The sequence below is a fragment of the Rhinatrema bivittatum genome, chromosome 2 (genome assembly GCF_901001135.1).
Source record: "Rhinatrema bivittatum chromosome 2, aRhiBiv1.1, whole genome shotgun sequence".
Taxonomy (NCBI): Eukaryota; Metazoa; Chordata; class Amphibia; order Gymnophiona; family Rhinatrematidae; genus Rhinatrema; species Rhinatrema bivittatum.
This window is the reverse complement of record NC_042616.1, coordinates 598,492,013-598,505,922: the sequence shown is the minus strand read 5'-3', so window position 1 is coordinate 598,505,922 and position 13,910 is coordinate 598,492,013. Positions and strand designations below refer to the sequence as shown.

At 47.1% G+C, this 13,910-nt stretch overlaps 1 protein-coding gene across 7 annotated transcripts in view; it reads right to left on the bottom strand.

Moving 5' to 3' along the window:
* Positions 1–13,910, bottom strand: part of RBBP8 (RB binding protein 8, endonuclease) — a 379,857-nt gene that overhangs the window by 58,591 nt on the left and 307,356 nt on the right. For all 7 annotated transcript variants that reach the window (XR_003854777.1, XM_029591118.1, XM_029591123.1 and 4 more), the window contains one exon: positions 13,054–13,150. Coding sequence is in view for 6 of the 7 variants with exons in the window: in XM_029591118.1 (XP_029446978.1) it covers positions 13,054–13,150 (97 nt within the window). In the remaining variant the exon portion in view is untranslated. The remainder of the gene's footprint in view (positions 1–13,053; positions 13,151–13,910) is intronic.

Genomic DNA, 13,910 nt, shown 5'->3' with positions numbered 1-13,910 from the left:
GAGTAGCTTGAATACATTGTGACCTCAGAGTCCAATGCATGAGCCTCATGGCCAGGCGGGCCATTGGTGTGACATGGACTGAGGATGCCATGTCTCCGAGAAGGACGAGGAATTGCTGAGCTGTTACTGTATACTGAGACTGCAACTGGTGAGCGAGGGACACGAGGGTTAGCGCTCATTGTTGAGGTAGAAAGGCTTTTGGCCTGCAAGGTGTCCAAGTCTGCCCCAATGAACGACAAGGTTTGAGATGGGACTAAATAGGATTTCTCGTAATTGACGAGAAATCCTAGAGAAATTAGAGTGTGTAGGGTCAAATCCAGGGACGATCGAGCGGATTGCTGGGTTGGGGCCCTGATTAACCAGTCGTCTAGATAGGGGTAGACGTGAACACCTTCTTTTCCTGAGGAAAGCTGCGACAACTACGAGACATTTGGTGAAGACTCATGGTGCCAATGCTAGGCCGAATGGAAGCACTCGGTATTGATAGTGCTTTGGGCCTACTAAAAACCTGAGGTACTTGCGATGAGCTGGAGATATCGCAATGTGGGTGTATGCGTCCTGGAGGTCCAGAGAGCAGAGCCAGTCTCCTCTTTGTAGAAGAGGTAGAAGCGAGCCCAAGGTTACCATCTTGAACTTTTCCCTCTGGAGGTACTTGTTGAGGGCACGTAGGTCCAGAATTGGATGAAGCCCCCCGGATTTTTTGGGGATCAACAAGTACCGGGAATAGAACCCTAGGCCTTGCTGCGAGAGTGGGACGGGTTCTATTGCTCTTAACTGGAGAAGAAGGGAAACCTCCTGCTCCAGGAGAGAGTGATCGGTTACTCTCCACGCTTGTAGAGGTGGTGAGTCCGGTGGAAGAGCAAGAAAGTTTAGGTGGTAACCATGAGCAATGATTGCTAGCACCCATTGGTCGGTTGTGATTGATTGCCACATGCCGTGAAAGTGGCACAATCGACCTCCCACTGGTATGATTAGCAGAGGAATCAGGCTGCTGCTCTCCAAGGGAAAGTCAAAAACCTGAAGCAGGCCCCGGCTGGGGAGCTGCATACGGCTTTTGCTTCCGGGGCTGGCGAGGCTGAGGTTTTTGATAAGGCCTTGTAATTCGGGACCTCGGTGGTGGAGGATAGTACTTCCTTGGGCGGAAGAATGACTTCTTAAGAGTCCTTCTTGAAGGGCTGTCTAGAGGGGAAGTCAGAAGGTATCGACGAGAGCTGTTTGAGGGTCTCATGATGGTCCTTTAATTCAGCCACTATTTGCTGAATCTGTTCACCGAACAGATTATCTCCTATACAGGGCAGGTCAGAGAGCCTGTCTTGTACTTCTGGGCGAAGGTCAGAAGACTTGAGCCAGGCCCAGCGTCTTGCCGAAATGGCAGTTGCAGACACTCTAGTGGAGGTGTCGAAGATATCGTAAGCTGTTCTTATCTCATGCTTTCCTGCCTCAAACCCCTTGTTGACAAGGATTTGAAGCTGTTCTTGGAATTGGTCAGGCAGGGTTTCAGAGAAGTCCTGTATTTGCTTGAAAATGACCCTGTTGTATTGGGTCATGTACAGCTGATACGAAGCAATTCTGGAGATGAGCATGGCCCCTTGGAACACTCGTCGACTAATATTGTCTAGGAACTTGTGTTCCTTAACAGGAGGGGTAGAGGAGTGAGGCTTCGTCCTTTTTGCTTTCTTTTGAGCCGATTCTACCACAACAGTGGTGGTCAAGCTGAGATTTTTGAAAGCCAGGGGCTGACTGCACTAGATAGGTAGTGTCAGCCTTTCCTTGTACTGGGGCAATGGATCCAGGGTTTTCCCAGTTTTTTTGAGGAGGTCAAGAAGAACTTGATGAATGGGAATAGAAGTGATCACCTTTAGGGGCATCCAGGAACTGGAGAAGCTCCATCATCTGGTGCCTATCATCCTGCTCCGTCTGAAGCTGAAAAGGGACCAACTCCGACATTTCCTTCACAAAATTAATGAAAGAAAGGTCCTCTGGAGGAGAACGCTTTCTACTTTCAATAGGAGAGGGAGGTGAAGGTAAGTCATCGGTGTCTATGGAAGTATCATCACCCCAGGTGTCATAAGAATCAGCAGGCTGACCTGTACGACAAGAAGGGGGTTGGATACCCGAAGGGCCTGGCTGAGGCTCCGAGAAAATCGAAGGAATCACCCGGGGCACCGTGGATACCCTGGGAGTATCGGTGCCGGCATCGATGGTGCCGATGTGCATATCGCCCCTGATGAATGAATCGGTGGCGAGGGACGACATGGCATCGATGGCTGAGGCAATACCCCCGAAGGAGGAATGCGGAATGGTGTTTCTCCTCCCGATGAAGCTGTCAACGGGGAGCGCACCGGAGCCATCAGAGACCCAGGAATCACCGGTGGAAGGGCGGTCATGAGCGCCTCCATCTGGGATAGCAGCGGTGTCAGCGCTGCTGTCATCGGGTCGGTGACCAGTTCCACTCTTGGTGCCGGTGTCTGTGCCGGAGGAACCTGGAGTCGTTGCATTGCCTTGTCGATGGCCTCCTGGACCAGTCGGTCCAGTTCTTCCCGGAGACCTGGGGCAAGCAGCCCCGGCTCCGTGACGGAAGAGGGAGGCTGAGGCACAGTCGGAGGGACCACCTTTATAGGCGGAATCGCGACTCCCAAACCACGATCGGGTGAGGGTGGCCTCGATGTCCCGGTCACAGGAATGGTCGGAGCTGTTCCTTCGATGGTGGCTCGGACGGTGGCAAGGTCAATGATTTCACTCCCTCGACGGTCCGAGACTTACGATGCCGATGTTTCTCCCTACGATCCCCTCGATCTTGAGGGGGAGAAACGGGAGTCAATGGCCGTGAAGGCGTCTATGGCGGGCGGTCACCGGACGGTGGTCAATGCTGGTGCGACTTAGACAGTGCCGGTTCAGATGACGTCGATGCGATGGACGGCGTCGGGGTGTGAGCATGGAAAAGGAGTCCCATCTTCTCCATTCTGGTTTTGCGACCTTTTGGTGTCATGAGGGTACATTTGGTGCAAATCAGGACATCATGCTCACGGCCTAAACACATTACACAGACTTCATGAGGATCTGTGATAGACATGGTGCGAGTACAGTCCGGGCACCGATGAAACCCCGACGCCATGGCCATAGAAAAATCGAGCCACGGTACGGTCGACGGCCAGTAGGCCGCGAGGGCCAAACTAGATGGTAATAGACGAAAAACGGTGAAAAACTTACCAAAGTACCGCGGTCTGAGAAAAGTTAGGAGAAGGACCCCTGTGGGGCAATTTAAATTTAACTCTGTGAGGAAACTTCCTGTCAGGAATCTCTTCAGAGCTCCTAAACCGCGAGGCTACTGCTGCGCGGAAAAAAGAAGACTGAAGGGGGACCCCTGCTGGCTGCAGGGTTAGTGCCATGCTGGGCATGCCCAGTAGGGGCCAGTCAAAGTTCTGGAAACTTTGACAGAAGTTTTCCGTGATTGGGCTCCATCCTGTGATGTCACCCATATGTGAGGACTACCATCCTGCTTGTCCTGTGAGAAAGGAGATTCTCCCACATCCTTGTCTGTACCTCCTGAAGGATTTCGTGAACTAGGACTGCCATGACTTCCCTAGGTGGCTTCATGAACTAAAGGATGTCCAGCATTTTGTTTCTGGTCTCATCTTCAGACTGTAAAGTAAATGGAATGGGCTTTGATATTCTCCTGATAAAACCTGAGGGTGTGGGAGGTGGGGAGAGGGAGGGGATTTCTTTCTTTCTGGAAAGATAATGGGTTGGAGGAGAGATCCATCAACTCCTTTTTTCAGAGGGGTCACCAGAATCATAGTCATATCCCCATAAGTATGCCAAGTTTGATTCCCCATGGTCTTCTGAAGGCAAGGACTCCTGATGCACCCGATCCTCATCCAAGGACCCTATGAGAGGTGCTCTTGGGTATTTGGGCCTAGATCCTGAAGAGTCTTGACAGCCTAGAGAAGCTTCCTCTCACAAGGAGCGGGAGATCAACAATAGGGCAGCAGGCACTGACCCTGATCCCTCTTTGGGAATTGGCATTGATCATAGCAGCACAGAGGCAGATACCTCACAGCTGAAGAGAATCTAGCAGTAGCTGGAAAGTCAGCTGTGCCTGCCCCAGTGACTGATACTCCGGCACAGAGATCCTGCAGTGCGTTCTTCAAGGCCTGCTGGATTTCCTTTTGCAACTTCTCCTCAAAGACAATAGATGCCAACGATGACTGGGAGGCAGGAAGAACCAAAGGAGGTATTGGTGGCTGATACCATGACCATTGAAGGCTGTCATAAGTCTCAGGATTTCTGAGAGGATAAGCTCTCCTCACCATGGAACCGCTTCTGGGGGTTCTCAGCGGGTGTTAGACCGACCCCAATCTAAGCATCAATTGAGAGTGATGACTATGCTTCTTTGGCTTCCCTTGATGCCTGGCATCGGAACTATTTTATGCCGGTGTCAATGAGGTGGAACCCCACGCCGTTTTCAAGTGAGAAGAGTCAGACAAAGGCCTGTTTCCAGGTTCTCTGACATCTGCTAGCACAGAAGGAACCAACAGTCTACCTGATGCTAACTCCACTGATGCAGCTCGAGGTCTCTCAATGTCGATGCCTCCGATACCGACGGATTGGTTTTCCGGTGCAGATATGTTTTAACATTAGTTTGAAATGTCGTTTTGTTTTTTTTGGGGGGGGGGGGTTGTTTTTGCATCACTTCTCCTTCATCTAGGAGTGTTTTGACTGCATGATTCTTTGTCGTGCGGCCTGCAGTTTTTTCCAAATTCTCTTGCATTTTGTAAGTTTATTTTCATCTTTTTTTTCATAAATAACTCTCAAAACAGGTTCTTAATTGTGTGTATGTACATACGTGTGTGTGTGTACACACACACACATATATACACACACACACACAATTAAGAACCTGTTTTCAGATTTATTTATGAAATAAAAGTGCAATTTAATACACAAAGGATATATTTATTTATTTTTATTTATTTAATATTTTTCTATACCGGCTTTCACGACTAGTAGTCGCATCAACCCGGTTTACATTTAACATTTAGTGTAATGAACATAAAACTAAATGAATTGAACTGGTGCAGGAATAGCAGTTACAATAAAACCAGGAAAAATACAACTGGGAGAGGAGGAAGCAAGAAGAAAAATATAGCAATAGGTACAAAAAAACAAAATTACAAGATAATATTTACAATATGTACAAAATTAAAGTCAAGACTAAAGGTGGTCATGGGCTGGAAAAATTGAGGCTAAAATAGGAAGAGTATGATGAATAAGGCAGAGTGATGGTCTTTACACTGGGATTCTGGTAACATGGGATAGCCTGATTGAAGGGTAAGGTTTATATGGATCAATCAGAGATCTGATAGGCTTTTTTAAAAAGCCAAGTTTTAGCCTTTTTCTGAAAGTTAATAGGCACTGTTCTTGGCGTAGCTCAGATGGGATGGAATTCCATAGACGTGGTCCTGCTGAGGATAATGCTCTGACTTCCAATGATTTATGTTGGAAGGTTTTGGCGTGTGGAACATGTAAAGCTTCTTTGTAAAATTCCCTAGTAGGTCTGACAGAGGTACGTTTTTCAAACGGAATTTGTAGATTTAATGGTGCCTGAAGTTGCGTGGCTTTGAATATAGTAGTGATGGTCTTGTACATAATTCTGTAATGAATCGGTAGCCAGTGGAGGGCTTTCAGGATGGGGGTGATGTGGTCGAATCTCCTAGAGTTGGTCGAATCTCCTAGAGTTGGTCAACATTCTTGCAGCTGTATTCTGCACCATCTGTAAAGGTTTTGTATGAGAGATGGGGAGGCCTAGTAATATGGAATTACAATAATCCAGCTTGGAAAAAATAATTGCTTGAAGAATAGTTCTAAAATCTTTGGAATGGAAAAGATGTCTGATTCTTTTAAGGGTGTATATATATGCTTACCTTTATATATATATACACCCTTTATATATATATTGATGAAAAGTCTCCATTTCGTCTATACTGTAAATAGGTTTCCTGCTCAAAAATGGCTCCTAGTATGAGTTAGAGAATGCAGACTCAGGAGTAACATAAGGAAATTTATTTTCAGAAAAGGTAGAGGTTACAAGAATCCTGCTGCAGACAAAACTAGTATTAGAATTAAAGAAAGAACAGGACGAACACTGAAGATACTTGGATGGGAGCAAGGGTAAAGTCCAAGAAAGTAGGGTTTGTGTTCATGTGAGAAAGCTGATCACATGAACTTTGTAGTCTTTATCTGGATCATATTCTGTGTTTCTAGAAAACGCAAATGATGCTTACCTTTAACAGGTGTTCTCACAGGACAGCAGGATGTTAGTCCTCACATATGGGTGACATCACAGGATAGAGCCCAATCACGGAAAAATTTTGTCAAAGTTTCTAGAACTTTGACTGGCACCTACTGGGCATGCCCAGCATGGCACTAAACCTACAGCGAGCAGGGGTCCCTCTTCAGTCTTGTTTAAAGCTACAGGAAGTGCCGAAAAATAAAATAAGAAAACGTAACGAACCCAACACCGTGGGGCGGCGGACGGGTTTCGTGAGGACTAACATCCTGCTGACCTATGAGAACACCTGTTACAGATAAGCAACATTTGCTTTCTCACAGGACGGTAGTCCTCACATATGGGTGAGTACCGAGCTAAGGATGTCCGAGAAATGCACCAAATGTACCCAAGATGTGCAATAGGCACAAATATTGGGGAGGAGTTTGGTAGAGGGCATCCTGAACCCTAACGGGCAGGCGAAAAGGTGTTGGTACATCAAGTTGTAAAAAGGTTTCACAAGATAGACTGGCCGAAGACGGAATCTTGTCTTTCGGCCTTGTCTAAGCAATAATGGGCTGTAAAGGTATGGAGAGAACTCCAGGTATCAGCTCTGCAAATGTCAGGAAGTGGCACCGAGCGTAGGTGTGCTACTGAAGTCACCATGGCCCTCACATCCTTAACACGGCCTTGGAGTGGAATGCCTGCTTGCTGATAGCAAAAGGATATGCAGTCCGCTAACCAGGAGGAGAGAGTCTGCTTACCCACAGGCTGCCCTAATTTGGTGGAATGGAAAGAGAAACAATTGAGTGCTTTTCCTGTGGGCAGCTGTACGGTCTAGATAGAAGGCTAGAGCCCGTTTACAGTCAAGGGTATGCAGAGCCTGTTCTCCTGGATTAGAGTGAGGCCTGGGAAAGAAGGTAGGTAGTATAATGTATTGATTAATGTGAAACTCTGATACTACTTTATGTAAAAACCTAGGGTGAGTGCGGAGTACTGCCCGGTCCTGCAGAAGTTTAGTGTAAGGCAGATAGGTAACTAGGGCCTGTAACTCACTAACTCTGTGAGCAGATGTGATTGCCAAAAGAAAAATCACTTTCTATGTGAGATAGCGAAGATCACAAGATTGGTGAGGCTCGAATGGTGGCTTCATGAGCCGACCCAAAATCAGATTGAGGTCCCAAGAAGGGGCCGGAGGGCGTAGTGGAGGCTTGAGGTGAAGAAAGCCTGTCAGAAACCATGTTACGAGGGGTTGTACTGAAATAGGAACATCCCTGACACCTTTATGGAAGGCGGCCACCGCACTGACATGCATTTTGATGGAGGAAGTTTTTAGACCTGACTGACAAGTGCCAGAGATAGTCTAGAAACTTCATGGTGGAACAGGTAAAGGGATCAAGGGATTGAGAAGAACACCATGACTTAAACCTGTTCCATTTGTATAGGTAAGACTTTCTCGTGGAAGGCTTCCGTGAAGCAATCAGGACACAGGAAACTGGCTCCGAAAGGTTAAGTGGCTGAAGAATTAACCTTTCAACATCCAGGCCGTCAGGGACAAAGCTTGACGATTGGGCTGGCGTAGGCACCCATCGTTCTGAGTGATCAGAAGCGGGTCCATTCCCAAGAGAATGTGCCTGCGATTGGAGAGATCCTGAAGGATTGGAAACCACACTTGGCGAGGCCAGTGAGGTACTATCAGGATCATGTGTCCCTTGCCTTGACGTAACTTCACGAGAGTCTTCAAGAGAAGTGGAAGTGGAGGGAAAGCATATAAGAGACCGGTTGCCCATGAGAGGGAGAACGCATCTCTTGGCTGTGTTGGCTGCGAGTGAGAGAGCAAAAGTTCTCTACCTTGCAGTTTTGAGGTGACGCAAAGAGGTCTATGCGAGGATGACCCCAACGTTGGAATATGGCGTCCGCTACTGAGGGGTTGAGGGACCACTCGTGTGGATGGAAAGCGCGACTTAGGTTGTCCGCCAACACATTGACCATTCCCGGCAAATAGGTGGCCCTGAGGTACATCGAGTGGGAGAGGGCCTCCGCCCATATCTGCGCAGCTTCCAGACACAGTAGGAAGGAGCTCGTCCCTCCCTGCTTGTTGATGTACCACATGGCCACTTGGTTGTCTGCTGAATAAGGATGACCTGATTGGAAAGGCGATCCTGAAATACTCTGAGAGCATATCTGATTGCTTGAAGCTCCAGGAAATTGATTTGGTGTTTGGTTTCCTCTGGAGACCAAGCTCCTTGTGTTTGCAAATCGGCCACATGGGCCTCAGCTGAGATTGGAAGCATCGGTGGTGAGAATTATTTGAGGGTCTGGAGCCTGGAAGGGCAGGCCTTGGAGGAGATTGATCTGATTTTTCCACCAGGCTAGAGACTGACGGAGTGTGTCGGTGATGTGGACAGTGGTTGACAGAGGTTGGACGGACTGAGTCCATTGTGACCTTAGAGTCCACTGCATGATTCTCATGGCCAAGCGGGCCATTGGGGTAACCTGTACTGAGGATGCCATGAGTCCCAGTAGGATGAGGAAATGGCGTGCAGTCGTGCGTTGCTGAGACTGTAGCTGGTGTGCGAGAGAGATGCGAGTGAGAGTGAGAGCTCGCTGTCGAGGCAGAAATGCCTTTGCCTGCAAGGTGTCCAAGTCTGCCCCTATGAATGATAAAGTTTGAGATGGGACTAAGCAAGATTTTGCGTAGTTGACGAGAAATCCTAGCAAAATCAGATTGTGTAAAGTAAGACGTAGGGACAACAGAGCAGCTTGCTGAGTGGGAGCCCTGATCAACCAATCGTCTAGATGGGGGTAGATATAAACACCTTGAGTCCTGAGAAAGGCTGCTACTACTACGAGGCATTTGGTGATGCAGATGCCAGGCCGAATGGGAGCACTCTGTATTGATAGTGCTTGGGGCCTACTAGAAATCTCAGGAACCTCCGATGAGATGGATTTATCGCAATGTGCGTGTACCCATTTTGGAGATCGAGAGAGCAGAGCCAGTCTCCTCTTTGCAGAAGAGGAAGGCAGGAACCCAAGGTTACCATCTTGAACTTTTCTCGTTGGAGGTACTTGTTGAGGGCACGTAGGTCCAGAATTGGATGAATGCCTCCCGAATTTTTCGGGATTAGAAAGTACCAGGAATAGAATCCTAGGCCTTGTTGAGAGTAAGGTACTGGTTCTATTGCTCTGGACTGGAGGAGGAGGGAGACCTCCTGCTCCAGGAGTAGTGAGTGGTCAGATGTTCCCCATGTCGGTAGAGGTAGGGAGTCCGGTGGAATGGAGAGAAAGTTCAGGGGATAACCTTGAGAGATTATGGTAAGGACCCACTGGTCTGGGGTGATTGTGTGCCACCTGTTGTTGAAATGGCACAATTGACCTCCCACTGGTATTTGAGGCAGTGGAAACTGGCTGCTGCTCTCTATGCAGGAGTCAAAAACCGGAAGCAGGGCCCGGCTGAGGAGCTGCTTGCGGCTTTTGTTTACGAGGTTGACGAGACTGGGACCTTTGGAAAGGCCTCGTGGAACGAGTCCTAGACTGTGGTGGATAGGACTTCTTTGGCAGAAGAATGACTTCTTAGTATCCTTCCTGAAAGGCTGTTTGGAGGAATACTCAGAGGGCATCACAGAGAGCTGGCAAAGGGTCTCATGATGGTCCTTGAGTTCCGCCACTGTCCACTGAATCCATTCCCCAAACAGATTGTCTCCTATGCAGGGCAGATCAGATAATCTGTCTTGTACTTCAGGGCGCAAGTCCGAAGACTTAAGCCAGGCCCATCTTTTTGCCGAAATAGCAGTTGCAGATACCCTGGAAGCGGTGTCAAAGATGTCATAAGAAGATCTTATTTCATGCTTTCCTGCCTCAAAACCCTTGTGCACTAGGGTTAGAAGTTGTTCTTGGAATTGCTGAGGCAGGGACTCTGCAAAGTCCTGTATCTGCTTGAATAAAACTCTGTTGTACTGGGTCATATATAGCTGGTAGGAGGTGATCTGAGAGATAAGCATCGATCCCTGGAAGACACGCCGGCCAATGGCATCTAGGAATTTCTGTTCCTTACCTGGGGGAAAGGAAAAGTGGGGTTTTGATCTTTTTGCCCTTTTTTGGGCAGATTCTACAACCACAGATTGGTGATCCAGCTGAGGTTTCTGGAACCCTGGAGCTGACTGGACCAAATAATTGGTATCAGCTTTTCTGTTGACTGGAGCAACAGAGTCAGGGTGTTCCCAGTTCTTTTTGAGGAGAACTAGAAGAACCTGATGAATAGGGATGGAGGTTATTTCCTTGGGAGCATCCAGGAAGTGTAACAGCTCCATCATTTGATGTCTGTCATCTTGTTCAGTCTGCAATTGGAAAGGAACCAATTAAGACATTTCCTTCACAAAGTTTATGAAGGATAGGTCCGCTGGAGGAGAACGCTTCCTGTTTTCAGTAGGAGAAGGTGGCGATGGCAAGTCATTGGTGTCTTGAGAAGAATAGTTTGTCCAGGTGTCATAGGGATCAGGACCTGCCACTCTAGGCGCCTGACAAGGACGGGATGATGATATTCCTGAAGGTCCCGGTCTAGGCTCCGAAGGCATCGATGGAATTGTTGGAGGCACCGATGAAAGCATAGAGGGCACCGGTGCAGGCATAGAGGGCATCGATGGATGGATCGGTGGTGCTGATGGGCGCATTGGCAGGACTCCCAATGGAGGAATGCGGAATGGTGTTTCCCCTCCCGATGACAGGGTAAACGGGGAGGGCACCGGAGCCATCGGTGACCCAGGATCCATCGGTGGAAAAGCGGCTATAAGCGCTTCCATCTTTGAGAGCAGCGGTGCCAGTGCTACCGGAATCGGATCCCGAGACACATTACACAGACTTTATGGGGGTCTATAATGGACATGGTGCGAGTACAGTCCGGGCACCGACGGAACCCCGACGCCATGGCCTTTGAAATATTTAGCCACGGTACAGTTGACGGCCAGTAGGCCGCGAGGGCCAAACTCGATGGGAATCGATCGAAACTGGGTAAAAAACTTACCGAAGTACCGCGGAGTCAAAAATTTGAAGGAGGGACCCCTGTGGGGAATGAAAGTTTTTAGTAATTCTGTGAGGAAAATTGCTGTCAGGAATCTCTGTGGAGCTCCTTAACCCGCGTGGTTACTGCTGTGCGGAAAAAAAAAAAGACCGAAGAGGGACCCCTGCTGGCTGCAGGTTTAGTGCCATGCTGGGCACTAAACCTGTTCCGTGATTGGGCTCCATCCTGTGATGTCACCCATATGTGAGGACTACCATCCCGCTTGTCCTGTGAGAAATAAGTGTACAACTAAAACTGTATTGTTGTTAGCCAGCTACTGATGAGAAATTGTTATTTTGGTTCAAGGTAGGTAGGACATGTAAACTTCTCAAAGACAGCACTCATTTACTTTCAGGCTGATCCAATATGGTGCGCTCGGCTGAGTACACTGTTTAGCACCCATTTTGCCGCGCGTTTTCGACCTGCGTCTATTACCCCTTATACTGTAAGGGGCAATAACGCCTTGAAAATGTGCAGCCAAACTCGCGAAAACTAATAGCGCTCATCGCATGCAAATGCATGTTGATGAGCCTATTAGTTGCCTGGGAAACTGAAAGTAAAATGTGCGGCTAAGCTGCACATTTTACTCATATAAATTAACACCTGCCCAAAGGCAGGCATTAAAAGCATAAACAGCACCAGGAAAGTGTACAGAAAAGCAGAAAAAAATGCTTTTCTGTACACCCTCTGACTTAAAATAGTGATATTAAGTCGGAGGCCCCAAAAATAAAACAAAAACGTCAAAAAAAACCAATATGCCCGCTGTTTGGCGGGTTCGAAAACGGACGCTCAATTTTGCTGGTGTCTGTTTTCCGAACCTGTGGCTGTCAGCAGGTTCGAAAACAGATGCCGCTAAAATTAAGCATCGGTTGTTGGACCCACTAACAGCCACCGCTTCTGCTAATAAGCAGGTGCTAGGGACGTGCTAGTGTCCCTAGTGCCTCCTCATTAACGTGGGCCCTAATTTAAATACAAAATTGCATGCCCAGGAGAGGTGCCAACACACAAACAAATAGGGGAACTGTAGGTGAGAGGGCTGCTGAGACTGGGAGTGAAAGGAAGGGGAGCGGGTAGAACGGAGGATGGGCACAGGGGCTGCTGAAGAATAAGGGAGATTATAGCTGGGGTAAGGTGGTAGCAGCAGTTGAGGGAAAGGGAGGGGCAAGTTGATCCATTGGTGAAAGTATGAGTTGTTGAGGATGGAGACAGAAACAGGGTGAAGAGAGGGCAAAATTAAAATGGGGAGGGGAGACTAGGAATGATTGACGTTTGGTGGGAAGATGAACAATAAAGGAAGGATAGTTTAAGCGTGAGAGAGGAAAAAAAGACTGACGAATAAGCAGAAACACACACTAAGTAGACTGTAAAAAATACCTTTGGAAATTGTGTGTGGTCAATGGACTTCACCTTTCCAATATTGAGGGAATGGACTGTGTGCATACTATATTTCTGAGCTCTCAAAGCCTGTCATTTTACAAGCATTCTAGTATAAAATAAAAGGCCAGACACATTTTTAATGATCAAGGCCGAAAATAAACTTTTTAAAGCTAGTCAGATTTGTGTACTATATACAACATAAAAAAATATTAAAATGAACTCTCAACACCATTAATGCTTAATAAAACCACACATAAATTTGCTATTTTTACTTAGTGCTGGAAAACTCTCCAGTCTGCTAAAGGAGATAAGATGTGGAAAAACTGAGTAATTCTAATGGTATTACACTTACTATTTCACATTCCTTACATGTGTGGCCAAGCATTTTTCTCCTTTCTTCTTTGGTACGAACAACCTCAATATGAGGAAAATCTACAGCAACATTCTTCCTGAAAGACATGATTGAAACATGAAAAAAAAAAGTGTTAGAAAGCCCCAGTAGTATCTGCCACAGTAAGTAACATTATGCCATGTCAGGCATGAAATTTATGTAATAAGAATATATGCTATGTGCTATGGTTGGTCAGTCCAATCGTCCATTAAGCCCACCATCTTGCTTTTAATAGTGGCCAATCTAGGTCACTTGAAAGTACTCAGTAGATCCCAATGGGAAGATCCATTCCACGTCACTCACTCTCAGAAGTTAGAGGTGGCAAACCTCAGGTTTACTGGGCTAATAACCGTTAATGGATCTGTCTCTGCCTTGATTGTGTACAGGATGTCGGTATGTACACACACACACACATAAAACACTGAAAAATAAATAAAAATGTGTCCAAGCCTTTTTAAATCCATCTATATTCCTAGCTTTGACCATTTCCTCTGGCAACAAATTCCACAGTATAATTGTGTGGTGACTGAAAACACACTTTATTGAATTTGTTTTAAATCTACTACCAGTTAGTACTAGGACTCCCTCCCCCCCAATTATCTCTTCTCCAAATGGAAGAGCCCTAACCCGTTTAGCTTTTGTTCATAAGTAAGCTGTACTGTTTTGTTTTTAATCATTTTAGTTGTCCTCCTTTGCACTTTTTCTAATTCTACTATATATCCTTTGCGATAGGGAAAACATAACTGCACACACTCAAAATGTTGTCACATCATGTATTTATACAGGGGTACGATGATATTTCAGTTTTATTGCATGGT